At 48.8% G+C, this 25,686-nt stretch overlaps 1 protein-coding gene across 6 annotated transcripts; it reads left to right on the top strand.

The window, feature by feature from the left end:
- The first annotated feature begins 1,171 nt into the window (after positions 1 to 1,171).
- LOC103059798 (class I histocompatibility antigen, F10 alpha chain-like) lies at positions 1,172 to 23,547 on the top strand. Of its 6 annotated transcripts, none has more exons than XM_088129668.1 (7): positions 1,172 to 1,550; positions 10,525 to 10,791; positions 15,329 to 15,604; positions 16,764 to 17,045; positions 18,312 to 18,413; positions 18,983 to 19,015; positions 20,325 to 23,547. In XM_088129668.1, the coding sequence occupies exons 1-7, from the start codon at positions 1,481 to 1,483 to the stop codon at positions 20,420 to 20,422; spliced, it is 1,128 nt and encodes a 375-aa protein (XP_087985794.1). In that variant the 5' UTR covers positions 1,172 to 1,480; the 3' UTR covers positions 20,423 to 23,547. The 6 variants fall into 6 exon arrangements, with proteins under 6 accessions (XP_087985794.1, XP_087985796.1, XP_087985795.1 ...); XM_088129670.1 differs by having other exon boundaries at positions 1,173 to 1,550; positions 20,458 to 23,547; XM_088129669.1 differs by having other exon boundaries at positions 1,173 to 1,550; positions 20,455 to 23,547.
- The last annotated feature ends 2,139 nt before the right edge of the window (positions 23,548 to 25,686 follow it).

Here is a 25,686-nt window from a genome sequence, read left to right as displayed (position 1 = left end):
GATCACCAGCCTCCGGATGGGAGGACCGGCTCAAAGCCCAGCCTCTCCAGATAGACCAACCCTCCCCACACGGGTGCCCTCCAGATGGGTGGGACTGGATATCCCATCATCCCTAGCTAGCATGGCCCTTCCTAGGATGATGGGAGTTTAAGTCATCAACTGCTGGAGAGAAAGGCTGGTGAAATTTATTTCAGGCTCAAGCTGGAAACTCTGGGCATCCTTGGGAAGGCACTTGGAGAGGTGGGGGGGTCTGGAGGGGCCAAGGGCCTCCCCAGATGAGGCGGCTTCATGTGGGGGGCTGTGCCTGGAGAAAGAGGCCCCCAGTGCTTGGGCAGAGCCCTGAGAGGCTTCAGCCTGTCTTGCATTTGGCTCCTTCCAACCTCCCGGTTCTGGAAGCAGCCGCCATTTCGTTTGCCAGGGATTCTCCAGGCCCACGGAGGCCGGGTTCACACAGCAGATTTAACCGGGCCAGTGGTACACCTGGGAGGTGCCTTTGCACAACCTTCTCACACCAGGTTAGTGGCAACCTTGGTGAATTTTCCCTTCTAGGACTCAAGTGTTTTGTGTGTGAATCCCCCTGTTTGCACAAGATGCTGAACCATAATCTAACCAGTCTCTGAAAACAAACAAGGTTAAGCCTGTTGTGAACCCAGACAGGAAAGAGAATATCTGAGGGAGCCGCTAAGGCGGCAGAAAGGCAGTTTCCAGAGACTCACCCAGCAATTGGAAGGTCCCTCTAAGGACCTTATAAATAGAGACCTGTGAAAGGGAGGCAGAATCTCACTCCTCTTCCCCACAGGCACGGCCTAATTTCCACTCTGTATATGCTCAGTGGAAGGCTGACAGCACAAGGGAGCAGGAGATGGTGCATACTAACTACGATCATAACCGCCGAAGGAGGGAACTGCCAGCTTAGTTTATTGCGGGAGACCCGAGGAGCGCTGAAGCTTCGTGAAGATTCATGTCTGGGCCGGAGAATGACAAGAAATGGGGGATTATTGGGGTTCTTTGCACCCCCGGCCTTTTCCCAGAGGAGAGATGCGTCTTTGCTTTTAAGAGGCCGCGAGAGCCGCTGGGCGTTTGGAGCAGAGCCAAGTTCACTCGGGGTTTCCTTCCCCGCCTGCGCGGTCCAAAGGGACGCAACCTCCTGCCTGCGCCCCTCCCCCTCTGCCCGGCCCGGATCAGCCTCGCGCTTTTGGAGCCCCGCAGTGCCGCCCCTCCCCCAAGACGCGGAATCCCTGGAAGGCGATTTTCGATTTTCCGAAAGGAACTTTCGCTTTCCTTTTTCGCCTCTCTTGCACGCTGTGCCTGGACGTCTGCCTAGCTACCAGACACGACACGGGAATGCTTTTTTCCTGCTGGTTAGTCCTGGCCAATCGCCTGCTCGCTCTAGATTATTGTGGTGTTGCTCCCCCGCTGCGTCTCCTTCTTTGCCCGCGACTGAAAGGGGGGGGAGCGCAGGTGGAGGTTTGCGGACAGGATGGCTCTGCGCTCTGCGCCCCTGTTGCTTCTGGCGCTGGTGGCGGTCGCCCTTCCGGAGAGCTGCTTCGGTGAGTCCTTTCGGGGGCGTCGGGGTTCCAGACCCTTTTTCTGCTGGTGGGAATTCAGGGAATCTCTCTCTCTCTCTCCCCTCTCCCCAAAAGATGATCCCCAGAAAGAGAACCCTGATTCGGTCCTCTCTCTAGTCCGCTCCCCCTCCAGGTCTTGCCACTGTCAGAACGGGCCCCAAAGCGTGGGTGGGGCTCTGCTGCCGCTCTTACCCCCCCCAGGAGAGCCACTCCGGGGACAGGTCAGGGGTCCCCTCCAGCTGCCAGCCGAGTCTCCCTGGGCGCCCCCGGGCGCCTCCTTCCCGTCCCTGCAAGCGGAGGGGGTCGGGGGGCAGCGCTCGCCCACCCGTGGGCAGGTCCGTCCCGCAGAGCGCCCGGCTGCCCCCGCACGGCCCCTCCGCTCGGCCGCCTCGCCTGCCTCTGGCAGCGGCTGGGCTGCTCCTTCGGGCTTCGGGCGCTGGGAGGACCAGCCCGTTTCTCGGATCGGTTCCGCGGATTGGGAAACGCAGAGGCTGTGCGAGGGAGCGATCGGATTAAGGTGGCCGTGTGAATGCAGCGGGGTGAGAGTCTGCAGAAAAACGCTCCTTAAATAATCTCCATAAAGAACGGTCCAGCTTGATTTTCACCTTGGCCTCGATCTCTCCATCCCCTCCCCGTCGTAAACCCCAATATCCCCAGGGCTTTTTTTGGATAGGCAGGGATATGCCTCCTGAGATGCTCCTTCTTCCATCCCAGAACCCCCCCAATGTGGGACAGCTTACAGAATTAAAAAGATTTAAAAAATACTATTATTCCATATTATTATATAATTCAGCTTGCAGAATTAAAAATATTAAAAAGTCATTTAAATCCTGAGAAACTCAGAACAGAGGATTGCCAATGGCCAATATTGTGCTTTGCTTTCCTGCAACAGGAGAGTCCTGTTAGTCCACGTGGGCATCTGAGGGAGGGAGCTCCAGATTTAATAAAGTTTGTTCCTGGGAAAAGACACTGCCACACTCCTCCTCATTTCTTGCAGTGACTTCTTAGGCTCCAGCTTTCCCGCAGAAGGACAAAAGGTGTCTCTCCTTTATGGCGGGCTTTGCATCAGGGCCAGGATGCCAGAATTGGGAGGGGGGGACGACAGAATCTCTACTACTGTAGGTCACCCCCCATTCCAGAAAAAAAGGGAACCTCTCCCTCAGATTGAACTCAGCGTAACAACAGAGAAGCGATTTTCTGTTGCCATCTTGTGGGATGTTTTTGTGAGTTTCTAGCCTCTCCTTCAGCCCCTGAGATTTCCTGGTTGTCTCCCAGCCAAGGACTAAACAGTTCCTTTCCTGCTTCTTTTTTCAAAATCTGCCAAGGTTGGCTCAGTGTTGCTGTGAACACCTCGTTGTGACTTTATGGACACCACTGTGGGATATTCTTTGAGAACAGCATGAAAGAGAGAAAATACATTTTGGACTCTCCTGCTTTTCAAATAGTAATGTATAGCGTCATTTCAGGGTTTTAAAATATTCTGACTGAATGTCTAGTTGTTATTTTTCTAACAAATAATCATAGCCTACTGCAGGGATTTTCAAACTTTTTCAGGCCACGGAAGCTTTTAGATAAAACAATAAAAATCCTTGAATTTGACAATTATTTGGGTGGTCGACATTTTAACAAAGAAGTCAGTGTTGAAGGACTGGAATGTGATTGATTTTCCTTGGATAAAAGTCATAAGCGGAATCATCTTCTATATTTAGCCCAATTTTATACTTATTTTTAGTTGCTGCGTCTCTGAAAGGTATTTCAGGGCTCAATTCGCAATTCCAAGATATTCTTTGTAGAGTTCTACAGGAGGAAATGTTGTTTGCAGTGTGAATTCAGTCAAATTCAACTTGAATTTCTCAAACCTTGTGCCATAAGAATTAGCAGCAACAGCACTGGAATGGTTTCACTTCTTTGGTTTTTATCTATTGTGTACTATCTGCCATTACACCCATTTGTAGCCAATGATCCGTATCTGGAAAAATGTTCACATTACATATTTCTTAGGCCTAATTAAAAAAACAAAACTAAAATAAAATCAGAAATAAAATCTCCTCTTCTTTCCCCCCTTTTCACGAGCTGGCCGAGGGAGAGCAAACCCGGGTCTGCTGGCCAAGCTGCTGCGTCACTCCAGCTGTGCCTCAGCGCCAGGCCGGTCCTGCTTGTCAACCGATCGATTCAAGCCCAGGTCTCTTCAGCTGGACTGCGGATGCCCCACCTGGGGAGGGCCGGACTTTCCTTGGGGGGATTCCCTGTCTGTGGACCTCCCTACAGCCGCAGAGTTTCACTGGGCCCCGTCTTCACCGGCGTCCAGGACCCCTTGGCCCCTCTCCTGGTTCCAGGCAGCCCTGGGCCCCTCTGCCGAGTGAATTTAACTTACTTGTTAGTGGTTTTCTGCGTGTTCAGAACCTCCCAGAACAAGTTGCTGAAAACTCCAGATGTGGTCTTGCTGTTCCACATTGTGGCATTTTGGACTCCATCGTGGTTGTCCCAGTTGTCCAGCTACAATTGTCTATCCTAACCCCCCCTTTAGAAAACTGGAATTCTCTTTCCTTTATTCTCTGTCCCACCCCCTTTTTTTCTGTCTTTAGCATTTTTTCAGTTTGAGTGGCCTCTGTAAATGTTAATATCTCCGAGGAAGTTGGAAAACATTTGGAGGTCTGCGGTGACAGCTGTGAATTTCCACCACCGATTTGGTTTATTTATTTGTTTATTTGATTTGTTAAGGCTGCCCAACTCGAAAAAGACTGGGTGACTTACAGCATATCCAATATATTAAGTTTGAAAAATACAGCTAAAACAACAGGATAGCCTGGGCTTCCCCAAAACCAGAAATATTTTGCTTCTGATGTTGGCCTAATTCTTTTTCATGTCTCCTCATTGGTGTTTTTAAATTGTAACTTTCATTGGTGTTCATAGTAGTTTTTATGACTTGCTCTTGAGTAAAGCAAGATAAGATGTTTTTAATGATGATGATAATAAAAATTTGGGTTGGAAAGCAACAGCCTGATACAACTTTGGGAGAAACTGGATTAGTGTCTTTTACTTATGTTGTGCAATAATTTTGGTGTTAAAGTTGTGTGGCTCAAACCATTTTGAACATAAAGATGAAAAGAATTTATAACTATGAAATTGTAACATGTAGGAGTCAAGTTGTGCAAAGGGAAAGCCCCCCTCCCCCCCAGCTATCATTGGAGGGGGGAAATGGGAACTTCTGGCTTGGGCTCAGCATGTTTGCGTCCAGGGTTGGAGATTCAGGGCCAGTGTTGGCTTCCGGGTCTGAGTTACCAGTGAGTAGTCAGGAAAGGGATCCTGGGCTGTTCCTAGTTGTTTGCTCAGAGAAAATATTGATGCAGCTAAAGGCATCCAAAAATGTTGGAAGTATCTTAATGGTTAAATAGACCGGGTTGGTGGTGGCAGAAGAGAAGGACCTCTGGGTGGTGACATGAAAAGAACCACTTGCTTGGACACAGACAGTCCCCAGCTGATGAGCCGGTTCTGACTTGAGGCAGATTCACCTTTGTGAGGACGGCCAACCTGCCTTGCAGCCACAGGATTCTCTCCTCTCAAGCAGATTTCAGACCTTCTCAATACTCAACCCTGCAAGGGAAAGAAACCATTCTGGGTCATGTACAGAATCAGATCCTGTGCCCCCCCGCCCCCCACACACACACCCAATTTCTCTCCTTCTGTTAGAGAGAAACTCTGGTCCTTTTGGATTCTGAAAACTCCAGAGAGCAGGAAGTGGATCTGGGCCTCCATCTCCCCAACAGCTCTGATAAGCCGCTGCAACTGGGGGGAAGAGCCGGAAGAAGGACCCCAAGGCCTTTGCCTCGGGACTGTGTAGGAATGGAAAACAATTCAGGAGGGAATGTGCATTAGGACTTTGATATTTATTTCTCTGTGCTGTGCAGCTCCTGCCTTTTTTCGTGCAGACTCAGATTTCTGATTCGAAGCGCGTTCAGAAGGGATCGCGTATCCGATTTCGGTAGAGCAGCGCCACCTGGTGGCCGTGCGGATTTTGCAATTTCACCGATTTCCCGGGAGCTCCGTATTTTCCTTTGATCCTTCCGACCAACTTAGAAGCGGCTGTTTTCCTGTTAATTGGGCAGCCCTGGAGTCTGTCTCTTCCATGTTTGTCTTTTGACCTTTAAAAGTGATTTTATGTGTTCTTTTTTTTTAGTTATTAGGAAAAGTTGGTGTTGTTTACGTCTTGTGAGTTTGGTCTGTCTCCCAAGGAAGGGTGGTGGTGGCAGCGGGAACTACTCAGCTGGGCAGGGGGTGGGGCCAGGATGGGGAGACCCCATGAGTTTCTGGGAGTGACGGGGAATTCTGGGAATTGAAGTCCACACTGAAGTCCAAGTGGCTGAGTTTGAGAAACATTGATGTAAGCATTTCCATCGATAGTTGTTGATCATTTGCAGAGTTGCATAGACCGGATCCCTGTCCTCCCAAGCTGGCTGAGGGGCTTTTCTACCTTTCTTTGTGCTGACAACGCTGCGATCCTCTCTGGGATCCCCACTGGCCTTAGGAGGCATCGCGAACCCAGGGTCAGTATTGTCAAGACCCTCAGCTGGAGATGAAATACTCAAACCACAAAATGATGGTGTTTGCCAGAAGGCCCAAAACCTGTTTCCGGCCCATGAGTAACATTTGCATTGTACAATGAATGCTTTAAATACCTGAAGTATTTAAAGCATGAAAATACCTGAAGGGGGAGTATTTCATGCCTCGGGTAGATGAAGGGCACACCCAGCTACGTTGCCTTGACTGCACAAAGAGGTTCAGCAGCCATCTTGTGATTCCAGGGAATGGGGGTTGGAGGGCGGATGATGCCTTTCAGTGGCTCTGAAATTATTCCCAGCTAATTCTTTGGCCCGGCTCACTTATGGGGCGCAGCTTGGACCATTTTCCAGCTTTGGCTCTTTGGAGTGTGTCCAGCCCTGATTCCTCCAGGTGATGTTTCAGGCGCCTTGTTCTGCTTCTCAAGGTCTCTGTGCCTGGAGTCGGGGCTGATGAAGGTCGAGGGCAGATTCTGGCTCCTAATTTTTGCCTGTTAGCTGAAACCTCTTTTCCTGTGGGGAGAGGCCTTGGCCCCTGGATTCTGTCAGATTGTTCTACCCCAGATCCCTATTTTTCTGAGGTACTTGATAAGGGCTATGATCAGGCAACATTGCTTCTCAGGCAGTGCCTTATGGACATGGAGCACCAAACCCATCTAGGCCAAGCCTCTAAAATGCCAGTGGATCAGCGCATAAGCGCCTCCAGAGATCTGCCTCTCGCCTTACCCCGTTGGTTTATTTGGGGCACAGAAGAGCTCTCCCCCTGGCCAAGTGGGGGGCTCTTCCTTCGGGGGCTCAAGGGGAGGGACAGAGAAGACCCCTCCCCGGAAGGACTGCGCCCCTGTGGGAGGGGGAGGGGGAAATAACTCACTTGTGAATATTACAGCCACGTGCAAAGCCCCTTTATCTCTCCATGGCTAGCAGACTGTCACATAGAACACTGCACAATTTTTCTCCTTGGCTGGTTTAGTATATTTCAGAAAGGATAATTTTATAGTAGTTTTAGAGTTGTCCATAACTTATTTATTTCTGCTAAGGTTTGGTTTGCCTATTATAAAACTTTTTAAAAATATATTTTATTAAAGTTTTTATATATATAAAAACGAATACAGAACTAAAAAGCCTACAAATGAAATGAAAAGAAAAGAAAAGAAAGAAAAGAAAAGAAAAGAAAAGAAAGAAAGAAAGAAAGAAAGAAAGAAAGAAAGAAAGAAAGAAAGATGACTTCCCCTTCTGTCCAAACAAGTATATGTATTAACAGTAATTTAACACCTTCTCTAATATTACTAAAATTACTAAATATTACTAAAATATTACTTTAAAAAAAACCCTCTTCATCCTCTTTCTCATCCCTAAGTAATAACTAAATCATAAAAAATATTCAGCAATCAATCTAACCACCCAAAGCATTAAGAGTGCCAACAATAATAAACTATATATTTTAAGCTTAAACAAATAGGTCTATTTTACATTTTAGCTTCTAAGGTTTTTCTGAGAAGTGAAACCTAAAAGATCTCTCCCCTTGAACATACAAAAGACCAATAATAATCACATATGTGCTTTAAACTAAACCAAATAAATCACTTTTATGGGTATAGATCATCGTCTTACAGTCATGGTCAGAAAAAGAAAATTCAATATTAACAATCCAAGATCAAAGCATGGATAATTTAACCTTGATCTGATAAATCCACTTTGAATTCCTTTCTCTTCTTTTTGAAAAGCTCAGTCTTCAGTCTCTTCTCCAAATAAAACCCGAAATAACAACCTCTTATAATTCTCTTCCTATTACATCTTTATAGACTTGATTCTTCTGTTCTATTGGTTCTTGCATTGGTTCTCAACGGGGGCGGAACCGTCCCCCGGGGGGCGGTGGGAGGATGCTGAGGGGCGGTGAACTTGTTTTGGCATTCGAACTTAATTTTAAAACTCCCCCCAAAATTTATTAAATCGATTATCCGGTTTACACCATTTGTACCAGCAATAAAACGAGCTTACGCGACGGCTGCCCTCACGCACCTCTAAGAATGGTGAGACGAATTTGTATTCTAGGTAGGCTGACCTTGAAGAACTCGACACTATGGTTCTTCTCCGATGCCAACCAGCACAGCGCATGCGTCAGCTGTTTTCCCGCGCGATTAAGCGTTGAGCGTCCTTTCAATATGAATGTTTGATTTGACCCGTGTTTCTTAAGTTGCTTTTCGTTCGCTTCATTTCTGTTTTTAATTCCCTTCCCTTCCCTTCCCTTCCCTTCCCTTCCCTTCCCTTCCCTTCCCTTCCCTTCCTCCTACCTTGCCGAGCGAGGATTCAGTGCTGTGACTGATCTAATTACAAAAAAGAGAAGTCCACTCCAAATCGTGGAAAGAGGGGACTTGCGCCTTCATCTCTCTAACAATATTGAACCGAACATTCAGAAGCTGGCTCTGAACCATCAAGCACAACCGTCCCACTGACATAATCAAGCAGGTTTCATTGATATTACTCTTTTAGCGTATTTTCTGCTGTTTTTTTAATTATCTAATTAAGAATAAAGAATTTTTAAACATTAAAAAAGCATTTGCAAAAAAAATAAAAATTAAAAAATTAAAAATTTAAAAAATTTAAAAAACGAGCATCAAAAAAATAAACGTATTTACAGCATTTTGAAATAAACGTATTTACATAAAAGAGCATTTAAGCATTTTTTTTGCATTAGTCATTTTAATTTTAATAAAAGGAATGCAATTACCTTCCAGGGCAAAAGTATACAGTTAAATCGAACAAATTTGGTGTGTAAGTCTACTGAAAAAAATTACTTAAAATTTTTGCCTTTTATAATTCAGTAACTCCCCCCTTCCCTCCCCATACCCTAAATTACAGGATTTTCACAAAGGGTGGCGTTGAAAAATTTTCCGCTCCTTAGGGGGGGCGGCAGCTTCAAAAAGGTTGAGAATCATTGGGTTATTGTATGTATTGTGGTAGACCTGATTCTATGATGTTGGTTTTGTATGTTGCCCTTCATCACATTACTTCCTTTTTTTGGTGGTATTATTATTCTGTGCTGATCTTGGCCATAACAAGGTTTCCTTTGAATTGGATTAGAAAAATCCAATCCAATAATTCATAATTCATTTAAGAGAGAGGGATGCAGGTTCTGGTTGAATGTTTCACTAAGAGCAGTTTGACTGGGGAACCCATCGTCCGGAGAGTTGGGGGCTCCCCTTCCCTGGAGAGGCTGGAGCAGAGGCTGGAGCCATCTTGGGAGGAAAGAGGCTTTCATTGGGGTCCCTGCACTGGGCAGGGGTGGACTAGATGACCTCCGTGGCTCTTTTCCACTCGCGGATGCTGTGATTCTGCTCGTGGAGGGTGATTTCCAAAGTGCTGCTGGAGAAAAGTGCAGGATCAGTCCAAAAGGAGGAGAACTTCCTGAAGATGTTCTGTAGAAAGTGAACAAAGTGTTTTAGATCTAGAGTAAATCTGGTATGTTGCAAGCACCTGGGAAGAACGGTTTCGGTGCCCTAATTGTGCTGCTGAACTTAAGAAATCTTGGGATAATCAGCAGTGAGAATTTCTGTGGAATGATGGTGAGCCCCATTTGGTCCTGGGTTCAAAGCCAATTCCTGCTCAGATGCCTCAAATCTGGGACCAGAGGGGGAATCTCCCAGCCAGGGGCCGAGCAGGAAGATCCATGGGGGCTGCGTGGCGTCATTCCTGCCCCCTTCGCTCCCCCCTTTGACTGCCCACATCTCCCTGGCAGGCACTTTGGCTTTGCCCCCAAGGGTCCCATGGCCTCTGGCCTCATCCAGATCCCTCCTTCCCCCCTTTCCCTCCCCCATTTTATAAAATCTCCCCTAAAATTCGCACCTATTAGCAATCCATTTTGGCTCTCGTGAGATGAGAATGGGTTTTTTCTGTGAATGGAAAGTTGGGGTGAACAGGTGGGATCTCCTGCTGCTTTTGAGCTTCTGGGGGTAGAGCCCCACCTTCTCCCGGTGGGGCAAATGCAGCCTCCTTGAGGCAGAGTCTGCAATCCAGAAGAGTGTTTCAGGGAGGCCTTGCTGGAAGGGGGGAGGGAACAATTTGGGGGGAAAATAGGGTTTGGGGGTCCTGCTGTCCCTTTGGCCCTGCTTTCCCTTCCCTTGCTCTCTCACCCCCCAACTTCTCTCCCCTCCAACCCTTCAGGCCCTCCAGAAGCTGCTTCTTTGCCTCTCAGTCGCTCCCTCTTTGCACCCTCTGCCTCCTGTCACTCTTCCATCTTCTCCCCCTTCCTTCCCGACTTTTTCCTCTGCCCTCCAACCTCCTCGAGGTCTCTTCCTCCTCCTCCTTCCTCCCCAGATCTTCAACTCAGGGCCTGCTGTGCCCCATAGGATCAGGGTCTCTCAGCTGAAGTCCCCTAACTCTGCCCTCTGGGTCCCTTCCAGGCTCCTCCTCGCACTCCCTCAAGTATTCCCTCACTGCCGTGTCAGACCCCAGTCAGGGGCTGCCCCCTTTCATCATTCCGGGGTACGTGGACGATCAACTCTTCAGTTATTACAACAGCAGCAGCAGGAAGGTGCAGCCTCGAGTCTCCTGGATGGAGAAGGAGGACCCCCAGTTTTGGGACACTCAGACCAAGGTGGCGCGGGTCAATGAGGAGGCGCTGAGAGCCTACGTGGAGGATCTGAGGATGTGCTTTAATGAGAGCGAAGGTGAGTGATGGGTCAGGTGGCTCCTCCTGCCCCATATTCCTCCCCAGGAGCAGGAGGGGGAGAAGGGGGGTCCCTCCCAGGGGAAAGGCCACTTCCACACTTTTTAAAATACTTAAAAATATTTTTGTTGCTTAATTAATTAATATAAAGTTATCCTTGCCCTATAAGTGACGTTCTCTGTGCAGATGACAGTTACTAAAAATATTTTTAAGGTAAAGAAAAATACAGTATATCACAGGAGTGATATAAAATGAGATAAAGAACAGACCAAAATCTCCCCTCCCCCAGCTCTCCCCCAGGAAAGACGGAGAGCCTGGCCTTGTTGGAGCCCCCCACTCTCTGTGGGGGAGGAAGGGAAGAATAGGTCTGCCCCCCAGAAGGCAGGTGGATCCTAAGAAGATACCGGTGGAAGATGGTCCTTGTCCTTCTGTCTGTTTCCACCCCAGAGAAATGAGGGATCAAGTATAGATCCAGCTGGGGAGACCGGATCCCCCCCAGGCTCATCCTGTCCAAGGACAAGCATTTCTGGCACCCCCTTTTTGGAGGGGGAGTGGGGCCCAAAGGCCAGGAGCCTCTTCTCTTCCTCCAGTTGGAGGAAGAGGCCAGGGATGCCAAGTGGGGTTGGGGCTCTTGGAGGGGGCACAGGACCACCTCCAGCATCCTTCCCATCTTGGGGAGGTAAGAGAGAAAAGGAAGAGCCCCCCCCCCCCATTTGGGACCCTTCCTGAGCTGGTCGGATTGCCGTGTCTTCCCAGCCATGGTCCACCAGGGCTGAACTCCTGCACTGCCCTCTTGGTGGGGCTGCCCTTAAGGGGGGAAGCCCTTCATTGGCAGCCCCCACTTCTGACAACTTTGGGGCCACAAGATTCACTTTAAAGGAGCATTATTTAGGGGAGGGCTGCAAGCCATTTTTCCTTCTTTCCTTACAAGGACCTGCTGCCCCACTTCTGCCCTTTTCTTACCCCCATCCCCCAGGCAGACAAGAGAGCTTTGCTAGTTCTGCCCCTGCTCCCAGGAGGGTCTCCCCAAATCCCTTCCAGGTCCCCTCCAGCCTCTGAGACCCAGAGAGCAGCCAGAGCTCCCCCTGGTGGAGGAAGGAGGAAGGAGACCAACCAGGGCGGTGGGAAGCCCAGAAGACTCCTGGCTCAGTCCTTCTGTCAAAGTGGAGGACAGAAAAACCTAAGCAGTGCCCTGCTGGATCGGACCCCTGGCTCCTCTAGTCCAGCAGTCTGTTCCCCCAGTGGCCCACCAGCCGCACCAGGAAGCCCACTGGTCTCCCAGCAGATGGCCTTCAGAGCCAGACCCACTGCCACAATGGCTAAGAGCCATGGATCCCAGGACTTCCATGAATTGGTCCAACCTTCTTTTGGAGCAGCCCAGCTGGTATCCAGCGCCTGTCCTCATGGTAGCGAATGCCAAAACTGAATTATGGGTTGTGTAAAAAAGTTGCCCTCTTCTGAACCTTCTCTAGCTCCCTTGTATTCTTTCTGAGGTGTGGAACCAGAACGGCAGACAATATTCCAGATGTGGTCATGTTCTTGATTTCTATAAGGGCATTATGATATTACCTTCTCTGTTTTCGATGCCTTTTTTATTATCCCTGGCATATTGTTGGTCTTTTTTAGAGTGTATTCCCAGTGTGTCGACACCTTCACTGAGCTGTTTACCATTAGTCCAAGTTCTGTTTCTTCACTTGTCCCAGCTAGCTCTGATCCCGTTAGCTTCTATCAGGAGTTAGAATTTTTGGCCCACCGTATGTCACATGGGCTGACCTCTACCATTTTGATGCCCACTCCCCTAAGGTGCAGAGAAGCTTTGGCTCTTTGTGGTCCCTTAGTGTTTTTACCACTCTGAACCCTTTAGTGCCATCAGCAAATTCCACAAGTCATGCCCTGTTCCAGATCATTTAGAAATATATTAAAAAGAAGCAGTCCTAGGAGAGAACCCTGGGAAATTCACAAGAGGACCTGCCCTTTTATTCCACGGCTGGTAAGCTTACTGAGAAGTCTTTGCTAAGGGACTTTATCAAAGACGTTTTGAAAATTGGAGTAAGTGATGTCTACTGGCTCAGCCTTATCCACATGTTTATTACCCCCCTCAAAAACTCTAGCAGATTAGTTAGACAGGCCCTTCCTTGAGTGGAGCCATGTTGGGTATCCTTGAGCAAGGCCTGGATCTCCAGATGTTTGGTAATTCTATCTTTAATAGCAGTCTCCACTTCCCCAGAACAGATGTTAAGCACACAGGTCTGTAAAGTCCTGGATCTCCCCGTGAGCCCTTCTTAAAAACTAGAGTTACGCTGGCCACCTTCCAGTCCTTGACTCTAGAGGCTGAGCATAGAGAAAGGTTGCCTATTTTAACTCCATAATCGCAGCTCTGAGCTCCTTCCTAACCCCTGGGTGGATCTCATGGGGGCCTGGTGATTTGCTGAGGCTCACTTTGTCCATAAGGCCCAGGGCTGCTTCTCCTGTCACCGCTCTGGGGCTCAGCTCAGCTGGTTCCCCTCCCGAGAACAGGAGCAAAGGCTCAAGGATTCCCCCACTTTGCTTCCGGTGAAGATGGAGGCAAAGAAGACTCAGCCGAGGAGAGATGCAGAGGGTGGAGATCCAGAAATTCAAGGCGGGCCTGCAGTAGAAGCCTGGAAGGAAAAGTAGTGTGAGCCCCCCAGGAGGTTTTGGACCAGTCCCACCTTTTGATCCCAACCTACCTCACAGGGTTGTTGTGGTGGGGAGATGGGAGGAGGGCACGCTGTATGTGGTGCCCTGAGCACCTGAAGGAAGGGCGGCCTTTAAAATAACAGACAGATTCAGAAATAGGATGAGACCTATAGCAATCAAACAAAGAAAGGGAGAGCCTGGCTATAGAAACCTAGAAATAAGGAATAATTCTATAAGAGAGTTATAAGACTATAAAATAGGCAGATATCAAACATTTCAACATAACACCAAAACTTTTATTGATTTAAGAAATTTTCCCCTGCATTGAATGTTTCCATGATTTATGTCTCACGGAGTCTGGGCTCCATCCAGCCATTTTTGGTCTGAAGCTCCTACTGCAGCTGGTCTCCCGGCCAAGGAAGCGGAGTCACTCCAATTGCTCTTTCTTGGAGGATTTGGGGGCAACTATGCAGACATGGAGGACTCCTGAGAGAGCAACAGGGGCCCTTTTCAGGGGGCCAAGCCCTCAGGGGCCCTGAACCCTTTTCCTTCTGAGCCAGGAGGTTCTCCCTTTTGGGGGGCAGTGGGTGGAGGGGCAGAGGCTGGGGAACCCCTTGCCATCCCCCATTCCTTTGGGGAGAAGAAGAACTGGGGAAGGGCCCCTCAGTTGGCTTCTCTCAAGGAAAAGGAGGTTGTGGGAACTGGACTCTCTATACTTTTTGGAGGGGGAACCAGACCCCCCATCACTGTGATGCGTGAATGCAGAAATCTCAATGGGGGTCTGATCATGGGACTCCAAGGCAGATGTGGGGGAGGAGGAGTGGGGCTTTTCCTGAGGAAAAAGCTTATGAGGAGCTTCTCTTGGGGGACTTGACATGAGGGTTGGAGGGCCCCCTGTGCCCCTCGCCCCCCTTCTGGTCATTTATCTCTGCATTTAGCCTCCAGACGGAGGACTTCGGGCTCTGCGGATCCAAGGCCAAGATGGCGCTGCTTGTTCTGCCTTTTACCCAGAAGGAGATCTGGAGGCTGAGTCATGGCAACTGGACTTCTTTCCTTTTGGTTTGATACGTTTCGCGGCTTGTCCAAGCAGCTTCTTCAGCCTAGAAAGTTGGTTAGGTGGGACCCCATATATGTCTTCCTGGGTGGTTGCGTTTCTCACTAACAAGATGGGCTCGTTTTCCTTGGAAACTCATTTGAGGACAATAATGTTCACATTTTGGACAGAGAAGATAGGTGGTTTGAGAGAGGAGTGAAGGAATCCCTTTATGCCAAAGTGGAAAATCCTTCCCTCAATAGCGGTGGAGGCCTCAGACACAACTTGTCTCCCATTTTTCATGCTGCTCTTTCATCAGTCCTCAGGAAGATTAAGACCACTTCACAAGCTCACCAAGGAGGCAGCACTTAACAACCCACTTGGGGATGAGTGAGGCATCCTTACTCCATTAGGAGTAAGATATCCACAGCCCAAAGACTCTACTACTCACTCTCCTATTGTCCCTTCAAGGAGCCCATCATGTTAGTGAGAAACGCAGCCACTCAGGAAGGTCCCCCCTGACCAACTCTGTCTGACCTCCAGACAGTTCCACCTGGATGACTGAGAATCTTCATCAACATATTGCCCAGAAGGAGACTTTGGGGGAGGGAGAAGATGGAGGGAAACATAGGAGGATTTCAAGTGGGGGCAGCTGGGTCTGGAGACCCTCAAGGTCCAATTTGGGGGCAGGATGAGGAGCTTCATGGGGAAAAATGTATTTCTTTCATTTTCCAACCATTATTTATCCCTTTTCTCACTGCCTCTGTCCTGCATCAAAGCCCCTGCAGGGAGGGGGTCTCTGTCTCTCCTGAGGACTCCCCAAACCATCTTCTTGTCCCTCTTTCAGGCCTTCAAACCTGGCAGTGGATAGGTGCCTGTGAGCTCCAGGGAGACGGGAGCAAAGGAGGGTTTTTGCGCTTTGGATATGATGGGAAGGACGTCATCAGTTTCAACAAGGAGACCCTCACCTGGGTGGCTCACAACCCCCAGGCCCAGATTGCCCAGAGGAAATGGGATGCTGATTCAGGACGAAATCAGGGAACGAAGGCCTACCTGGAGGAGGAATGCATTGAGTGGCTGGAGAAGTATCTGTCCTACGGAAAGGAGATGCTGCTGAGGACAGGTGAACATCTAGGCCCAGGCTGGACTTTCCTCCTTCATGGCCGGATTTCTTGCACACATTCGGCCCCCTTTGGGTCCCTGCTCTGCAGCCTGGATGCCCGGGAGGGGATCCCTCTCCTGCCTTTCCAGCACTTCTCCAGGATGCGGGAAGCCCTGCTTAATTCCCATTGCCAGGCAGCCATTAAGTTGTCCAGGAACCGCAGCCTCTGCCCGCCCAAGCCGTAGGTGTGGCTGGCCAGAATCGAGGGCCTGGAGGGTGTCTGTGTGGGTCAGGCAGCAAATGCACTTAGGGGTGTCCTGGGCACACCCCACAAGAAGGCAGCAGGGCCACTTGGGCTTCTTCAGTGAAGCCACCATTAGCCAAAGTGTGGCCAAGTGTGATGCGCGGCCTTGACTTCCTCCCGGCAACTGGCCTTCCCTCCCCATCCCACATGGGGCTCCCTCCCTCCCTCCCTCCCTGCCTTGCACCCCCCACCCCCCGGCTCTCCCCCTCTGGAGGTTTTGGTGTCCCTTGAAAGGGGCCTGGAGCAGCCCAAGATTTGGGGGAGCGGAAGAGGACCCAAAAAGTAGGGAGAAACCTCTGTGTGGTTTTTTTGAAAGGGAACTTATAAGAGCAGCTCCAGTTGCTATGGGGATGTTTGTGATAAGGGGTTCACAATCAGCCCAGTCATACCAACTTCAAGGGTGCTGCACATTCCTTTATGTGTCAATTTTATTAAGGCGATCCCATTCATCTGAGGCCTCTAGAAACGTGCTTCTTTTACCCAAAGATTCACCCAAAGATATCTTTTCCTCATTTTCCTCACATTTTTTTGAAAGGGAACTTAAAAGAGCAGCTCCGGTACCCTCCCCTGAAGGGAGCAGCCCAAGATCAGTCAGTTCAAAGCAGCCCGTGTGGACTTTCCTTGGACCCTCAATTTGCCGGCAGAGATTTTTCAGACTGAGTCACTGGGAAGGACTCAAAATCAGGAGTCCTTGTGGTTGAGCCTTTTCCAGATTTGGAGCATTTCCCAAAATTATTGGAGATGCTGCAGGTGTGGAGTGTTAAATCCCTGCGTTAAAACTAAGTATTGGGAGACTTTCCTGCCCGTCAAGTTTCTCGTCCCCCTTCCGGGCTCTGGAGGGGCTCAGAGTTAATTCCGGGGGTGCCGTTTCTGCAGAGGGCCCAGTGGTGACGGTGAGCAGCAGGACGGAGGCCGACGATGGGACGGAAACTCACGTCTGCCGCGTGGATGGCTTCTACCCCAAGGAGATTGATGCCTCCTGGAGGAGGGACGGGGAGGTCTGGCTGCAGGACAACTTCCGTGGGTCTGTGGCCCCCAATGCAGATGGGACCTACCACTACTGGCTCAGCATCCGGATCATTCCCAAAGAGAGGGACCACTATCGGTGCCACGTGGAGCATGACAGCCTGCAGGAACCTGTGGACATGTCCGTGAAAGGTGAGAGGCTGCAGGGAGGGAGAGGCTGGGCTCTTTCTCAGGGTGGAGGATTGTGGGAGAGAAATTTGACCCCAGCTGTGTCCAGATGTGAGCATCCTTGAGCTTTAATCCAGTGGTTTTTCCCATGTTTGAGGTTTGTGGACCTGCAGGGAAAAGTCCGTAGAATCGGCTTCTGGTTCTTGAAAGGAAGCAGCGGAGTCCCACCCCAATGGTTGGCCCATCCTGAGGAAATGCACCCAGATCCTCCCTTAGCCTCTCTCTCACCCTGTTTGTTGCCTCCAACAGAGCAGGAGGAGTTATGCTGAGCCCCAGAAACAGGTTTCCTTTTGTTTAGAATTCCTCCAATGCAAAAATCAGGAGGAGTCGTGTAGCCCCTTTTCTGAGTACCAAATTGCATTAAAATTTGTGAACTGCAGCCTGGTGAGAGAGAGTAACAGAAGGAAAGGATGGTTGAAGGTGAATTTTCACCCTGAGGAGGAAGAGGAAGGACAGAGTTCAATGGGCCCTTCTTAGGCCAGCCAGAGTTGGGGAAAGTAAAATGACGTCATCACGTATACAGTCGTAGGACTGCACTGCTTTCACTGCTAATTTCGGGGGGTGAGAGATGATGGGAAAGGTAATTCGTCATGGCAACTAGTGCATTCATGCAATAATTGAACAACAGCAGGGAAAGAATACAGACTTCTTGGGTTCTATTAAGGAGGGTGTCATAGTGACCATCTAAGCTTTGGGGCAGTTTTCTTGTAACGTTCATTGATAAGCAGTAGCAGCCTTTTGTCTGTAGAGGAGTTTTGGATTTGTGCCACAGATGAGGGCTGGGAAGTAGGTCAAACGCTGCTCTAAAGTCTATAACGGCTGCACAGAGCGAAGCCTGTGGTTTGGAACTGCTTTTTGGCCAGATGTTGTGGAACTGGAGCACAATCAAAGAGGGAGTGGCCAGTTTTAAATCCAGTTTGTTCCAGTATGTTGTTCTCTGAATCCAGCCAGTCCAGGAGCCTAACAGCAAAATGCTTAGTGTGTATCTCGCTGGTGAGGCTGAGGGGTTGATGGGTCAGGAATTAGCTGGAGGATTCCAAGGGCCTTTTTTTAATAAATGGAGACTATTAGGGCAAAACCCCAATCATTGCTTTGCACTCAATACATGTAAACAAAGAAGTGAGTGCTGTTGCCAAATACATTTTAATATTTTCCATTCTGTTGGCTGCCATGATTTTCTCTCAATAGGTATGGTTTCTCTTCAGTTATCTGCTCTTTCTCCCAATTCAGTTCCAGAATCCAACCTGGGGCTCATCATTGGCTGCGTTGTGGGTGCTGTTGTCCTTGTGATTGCTGTGATTGCTGTGACTGCTGGGATCTTGGTATATCACAGTAAGTGTCCTATAACTACCTTTGCTGGGTGGTTGTGAAGGAAGGTGGGGAGATTCCTACCAAGCCTCTCCCTTTGGGAGCTCCTTCTGGGCTTCCTTCTTCCCGGTTTTCTCAGCCCTCTTTGGGAGCATCTGAAAACTCGGCCTCTTGCTGGGACTCCAGTCTTGACTCAGCAGAGTCTGAGGTCCGGACAGTCCCGTCTTCTTCTTAGCTGGGAGGAGGCATCGTGGTTCTGTCCCTTCCAAAGGCTTTGGTCAAAGACCAGCAGAGGAGGATTTCAATGAAAATCTTCCTCCTCTCGCAGCTGCTGCTGCTTTCCCCATTTCCCTCCATCCATCTCAGAGGCAGAAGGTCTCTCTTGGAGCAAATCTGGTGGTGTCTTTGCAGTCTGAAGGTCTTCCTGTGTCTCTTAAGGTAGTTAAGATACCTTAACTACCTTAAATAGTAGTTGCCAGAAGAGGTTGTGACTAAGCAACTGTGAAAAGACCTCCTGGGGCTCTTCCTCCTACAGGGGGAGAGATTGGATGATCTCTGATCTTTTTAGCTTTGACTGGTTTTTGTCCTTGCAGAGAAATGTCAAGAAGGCTACAAGGCAGCATCAAGTGAGTGATTTGTCCCCTTTACATGTTAGCTCCAATTCAGAGCAGGGATCAGAGGTAGCATCAGTTGAAGGGGGGGTGTTCGTCCTGAAGGGCATTATTTTAGTACACAATTTTATATTCTATATATATTTTATAGAGATATAGATATGTTTCACATAATGTATAATTATACCTGTAAGAGTGCACTCTATTCTAAAGGGTTAACTTACTTTATAAAGAGCACACCATTCTCCTATCCCATCTCCCTTAAAAGCAATTAACCAGAGGCCTGTAGCCATAAATTAATTCCGTACCAGGCTGGTGTTAGGCCGATGTCCGGAGAGAAAGGTTTGGGATTCCAAAGGATAGATAAGAAGGAAAAAAAGTTAAACTTAGATTCAACTTTCAGGGTCCACCTCAACCCCTCCTTAGACCATCCCCAAAACCCCATGTATGGATATAGGGGAATGTATCACCTGCATACATTAATGGATGTCTATAAAACTCTGATGTTTGCTTTGTGAGGTGTGATTCCTTCAACATTCCTTTCTAATGGGTGTTGATTGGAGTCACCCAGCTGTGTCTTGATCAATATACATCTGTTATCTTAAAGAAGCCTCCTCTCAAGTCTCTTTATTTGGCTTTATTGGAACTTGGGAAATAAAAGGTGCCATACAGTCCAAACGCAAAAGCAGCTCATGAAGCTGCAGAGTTGTGCTATCTTCCTCTTCCTCCCTAGAACCAAGTTGGGGGAGGTGGGTCCCCTTTCATTACAGCCAGGCTGTCCCTGGGAGTGGAGACCACAAGGAGAAACTTCTGGTACAAGGAAGTCTCAGGAAGGTGAGAAGACCTGGCTGGGTGGAAGATCCATCTGATGGAGAAGCTGTTCTCTTTTCCAAGTATGTGGAAAGGAAAGGCTTGGCCATAATCTGGTCAGGAAGCTCCATAAAAGTAGTGAACAAAGAAGGAATTTAGGAGAAAAGGAGCTTTGGTAGATGCCAGCTGGATCTCCTCTTGTTCTGCCACCACAAGGCCCTCAAAGTATGAAGTGACTGGAAAAATAAACTCTGGAGCCATCTGTATCCTCACCTCAGCTGCACCCTGTGGCTGTAGAATTGCTGGAATGTTGCTCTGTGTTGAAAGATATAAATGTTAAGAATTCTTTCCTCTGTTTCTTAGTTAAAGTAGTTTGGTTGAAACTCTGTGGGTGTATTTGTGCGTTTGTGTGTGAAGGAGAGAGGGAGATGGAGTTAGAAAGAGCGGAGTTTCTCCATCTCTTCCCATCCAGTGAAGGGATTGACATCCCCATCTTCTTTTCTTTCTGTTCCAGCGCTGGAGAGGGGCCTCAGCTGGGAGGGGAGGGAGGCCGCGCAGGGCCCGCAGTGCTTTCTCCGCAGGCTGCCTGGGAATCTCCTTCGCACAACCTAAAAAATACCGTGTCTTTTTTTTCCTGGAAAAAGCAGCCAAAGATAGAGAGGAAGGCTGGTGCCAGATGGATCAACGATCGTGAGATCTCCACTTCCATCCGATTCCTTTTTTACCTAACCAGAGAGCGGCACTCGGCCCAACGTCATCCTTAAGGCAAAATGCGCAGTGGGGGATGGCCCCCATTTCCCCCTCAAATGATTCTGCAGCCTTTGCTTTTGACAACCTCCCTGCAAGGTAGACCCTCTGCTGTGGAACCTCGACTGCCAAGAGACGTTTCCCCTCCTGCCAGCTCCACCCACTTCCGCCCTCCTCTTGCACACGGACGAACATTTGGGTGCTTGAGGTCAGGAATTCACGGCCTTCCTTCAATATCCTCCAGGTTCAACATGTTTCTCTCTTTCTACTCTTCCCTGCAGGAGCCAAAAAAAACCACTGAATTTTATTTAAAGAAAAATAAGGATGCTTTAACTTTTTATTTTTATGGGGCTCTTAAACAACACAGATAATACAAGTACAAAACCATTATATATAGTTTTATTTTTGAACTATTAAAAATAAAACAGCACTAAAAAGAAGAAAAGGGGAAAGAACCTTCCCACCTAAACTTTGTCCGCAGACCCAAGACATCTATTGCTGTCCCCCCGCCCCCAGAAGAAGAACCCACATTGTGAGATTTCCAGAGAGGGAAGGAAAGAGCCCTCTCTGTCCAGAGATTCAGTGCGGGGGTCCAGGAAGCCCCCCCACCCTCCAGGTGCTATCAAAGCACCATGGCCTGCGTTTCACATGGCCGTGTGCCTGCAGCCTACCAGGGCACCCAGCAATGCTGAGTGCCACAATTCCACCCTTTCTGCCACCCATCTGCTCTGGACCATCTGCTTCTCTGAGACAGGAGCAAGATAGGTTGTGCTGGCTGCAGGAAGCTCTCCTTTCTCCCAGCAAGAGGCGGAGGAGAGCAGGCTGAGAAAGAAGCCCAGGGCTTCCTTGCTCTCCTCCTTCCCCTGCAGGCCCTGCTTCTCCAGGCCGCCCAGCTCTCCCGGCTGCCTCTCCCGGCTGCTGGCAGAAGAACGGTCCGGCCAAGGAGCCAGAACTGAAGCCGTCCAAAGTAGGAACGGAGGAGAACATCCGGGGTGCAGACTTGCTGCCGGCACTGAAAGCTGGAAACCCATTTCAGGCCTCTCACGTCCCACTCCTGGTGCTATGAACGTACTGGGGGGCAGTGAGAAAAAGAGGGGCTGCCTCACCCAACAGGCCTGCCCCCCTACTGCCAGGGTCCTGCAATGGGGCTGCCAGAAGGCTCGGCTGCTCCCTGTGCTGGACAGAAGGACGGACACTGGCCTCTCCTGGGGGTTTGGCTGAAGGAAATATCCTCTTCCAGGCTTTTTAGGAAGCAAAGACTCCATACCTGGAAATCTGCATAGGAGACACGGAATTCTGTCATCGCTGCTCACCAGCCCCACAGGGGAGTCTACTCTGGAGTTAATCCCGTGGATTTAGCCGAGCTTTTTCCCAAGTGTGGACACGACACAGTATCTGGGGCACCTTAAATTCCAATTTATCATCACTGGAGCTTTCCTGGGTCCCCATTTTCTATGTGTACCATAGATATATCTTTCTCAGTTTTTGCAGGACTCATTCTCTGATACTGTACCTATTATTTCTCACCCACACTCTTTCACCTCCTCATTCCACCAAGCCTCCTTTTCTACACTTCCCATTTACACCTCCATGCACCTCTGCAGCACGCCATACAGTGCTTTGCACTCCCTTCCAGGCAGCTTCCCTCTGTCCCTAAATCTGTTTCTTTGTTCATTCTCTGGGAAGATGAATTGATCTTCTTCTGATACTATTGATGTGATGGGAGCCAGTTTGGTCTAGTTGTTAAGGCCCCATGCAAGAAACCAGGAGGCCAGGAGTGTAAGATTTGCCCCCGTTCGACAAGAGAAACTCCCGTGACACGTGTGGTTCACAAAAGAGGTTTACTCATGCGTAACGTAACAGTTACAAACAAAGCCAGAACTGGCTTGCTACATTTACATTGCTCATTTATACTTCTCCCCTTCTTGCGTTTTTCGCCCCGCAATCGCATTACCGCTGCGGATTATCAGCCCCCCAATAATCCCCCTTAAGTGTCCAGAATGGCAGGTTCGGCCCGGGTCCCATTGTCCTTGATTGCTAGTCCCCTCCGGCGTGGGTTGGTTCCCTTGGGGTCCTCCAGTTACGTGCAAAACCGAGGCTTCTGGATTGCGCGGTGATCTCGCTTCGCTGCCCGCGGCCCCGCTCATTGTTAGCTCGCGCCGCTTATCAGTGTAAAGTCAAAGCTTCCGCTGCGGTTTTCCCGTTTGGCTAGACGCAGGTGGCCCATTAATCAACCGCGCTTTCAGTTCCTCTTTTCCTCGGCTTGCAGGAAGCGGAGTTAGCACGGCGCGGCGGCAAGCTTTCCTCGAAGCGCCGTGCCGGCCGAATCTGACGAGTTCAAGTCCCAACTCTTGAATGCTGGGGGACCTTGGGCCAGTCTCTCTCTCAGCCTTAGGAAGGAGGAGGTAGGACAACCCTCTTCTGGAAACTCTTGGCAGGAGCAGTTAGTCCAGGCAGTCACCAGGAGTCAGGACTGACTCAAAGGCAACACACACACACACACACACACACACACACAGAGTGCTTTCTATTAACTTCATTCCTTTTTTTTCCTTATCCACTTTTTCCCTAGATCCATTCTTGGCACTGTCAAAATTGTATCTCCACATTCAGACTTTCTCATTATCCTTGTATTCCTCATTCATTCTCTCCATCTTTCATCATGAAAAGACAAATCTTTAGAGTCTTCCTTGGTTAAGCACATGCTTGGATTAACTCCCTGGTCTCCCCTTCCCTGCAATCCTTGTCCAAAAGAATTTTAGCCTTGAGGCCTCACTCAGATCTGGAGCTTCTTCCTCACTCCTCCCTGCCCTGATTAGTCACATCTCACCACAGTCATCACTAGTTGTTTCAGGGGTTTCACGATGCCTCTTCTTTAGATATTCTCTTGCATTGATCACACCTGTGGGCCACCTCTGGAGGGAGTGGGTGGGAATACCGCATCCATCCTGGCTCTTCTTGATCTCTTTTTTTTTAGAGTTTTTTTTTTTACAGCAAACACAAACATACATAAACAAACAAAAACATAAAAAACATAAAAACCATCTTCCATCTTATACCGTGTGTCAGCCAGTTACCAATCACTTGTGCCATCCTTTCATAGTCTTCACTCACCATTTATATAGATTCTCATGTTATCTATCCAATGTATATTTGTATATTTATCAGTTATCAATTATTAATCATTTATGACTAATCTATAACACCATTTATTATGAGAAATTATAGCTTTCATTATAAGATTTGTATCATTTTTGTCCATTGATTTTATATATATATATAATTTATATCAGCTTATCGAGTTTCTATTGTAAAATTTCCTAATCTATTACATTACTGTATCTTTTCATCCAACCATTGATAAAACAAATCCCATATCATATAAAATTGTTTGTCTTCTTGCTCTCTAATTTCAAATGTCAATTTACTCATCTCAGCACATTCCATAATTTTCTTAATAACCTCCTCCTGCATAGGTACTTTTTCATTCTTCCAATTCTTAGCAAATACAATTCTAGCCACTGTCAAGACATTTACAATCAGATATTTCAATTCTTTACTGTATGTTTCCGGTATAATTCTCAGTAAAAATGTCTCTGGTTTAAAGTCTATGTGTTGTTTTGTCATTTTTTCCAACCATGTGTGAATTTTAATCCAATATCTTCTCTTCTTGATCTCTTCAATGCCATCAATCTTGGTGTCCTTCAGGACTAGCTCCGGGAATTAAGAGTTGGGGGAACCGTCTTGCCCTGGTTCTCCTCCTTCCTCTGGGGCCAGTTCCAGGCGGCATTGATTGAGGAGCTGCTGGGTGAGGCCATGCGATGGCACAGGGTGAGGCACCATCTGTGTGCTGATGATCCCCAGTTGTAACATCTCCGTCCCAGCCTGGCCAAGGGAGGCTGTGGAGGTTCTGTCTTGGTGTCTGGAGGCCATGGGAGTCTGGATGGAGAAGAACTGGCTTCACTTCAGTCTGAGTGGCTCTGGGTTTTAGGGCTTGCTGCATCCAGTGATTTTCCATCTTTACTTCTAGATGGGGTCACGCTGCCACAGAGGGAAACAGTGAGCAATTTGGGGAGTCCTCCTGGACTCCCAACTCCTGTTTGAGGACCAGGTTGCAGCCACGGCCAAGATGGCTCTTGCACAGCTCCATGTTGTGCACCAATTGTGCCCTTTCCTGGATCAAGCAGCACTGCACAGTCATTCATGCTTTGGTCACCTCCCAACTGGACTACTGCAAAGCGCTCTACATGGGGTTGCCCTTGGAGAACATCCGGAAGCTGCGATTGGTCCAGAATGCAGCAGCACCAGCAATTCTGGGCCTGTCTGGTACGCCCATGTTTCTTTGGGTTCCTGAGCTGCACTGGCTCCCAGCAGGCTTCTGGGTGCAACTCAAGGTGCTGGTTGTCAGCTACAAAGGCCTTCAGGGCATGGGGCCAGGCTATTTGGGGGACCACCTCTCCCCTATGGTCTCCACCCATCAGAAGGGCCATGCTCTGCGTCCTGTTGATTCGAGTGTCATCTGGGGGACCTAGGAAGGGTGCCTTTTCTGTAACACCGCCTGCCCTCCAAAACACCGTTCCCCCCGAAATTAGACTGAGCCCTGCTGGCCTTTGTAAAGATGCAGCTTTCCTTTCCGGCACGGGAGTCGGGAGATAGTTCAGCCTGTGAGTTGTATGAAATTGGGGCTGACTGGTTTATCCTCGGTGCCCATTTTTATTTTTGTGTTGTATTTAGTCTCCTGTTCTTGTTCTGATGTTTTTATTGTGTTGGCTGCCTAGAGCCATTTCTGTGAGCTGGGCAGTCACATGTTCTAATAAATAAATATATTTCTAAAAGTTTGCATTAGTAGAAGAGGCTCAAATACCTACTGAATTCCCACAAAATGCTTTGAAGTCTGCTTTTTAGGCTGTCAAAGATGGCCAGCTCTTGAGGGCATCTGGGAAGCCCAAGAGAATGGGTGTGAAAGACCCCACCCTTATCACGCCTCCTTGCCCAAACAGCTTCCACTGTAGTAGGAGGGACGTCTTTCCCATAAATCAAGGGTCTCCCCACTTTTGGGCCACAGCGTCATCTTGGGCATTTGAAGAGCACAGAGTGGGATCTCTCAGAAACAGGAGAGCAGGAGAATC

Source organism: Python bivittatus, unplaced genomic scaffold, assembly GCF_059951505.1.
Source record: "Python bivittatus isolate LINGU-HERP-01145 unplaced genomic scaffold, Pbiv_v1 ctg000810_np1212, whole genome shotgun sequence".
In the NCBI taxonomy this organism is placed as follows: domain Eukaryota; kingdom Metazoa; phylum Chordata; class Lepidosauria; order Squamata; family Pythonidae; genus Python; species Python bivittatus.
Note: the sequence above shows the minus strand (reverse complement) of the source record. Positions and strands in the feature narration are given on the sequence as shown.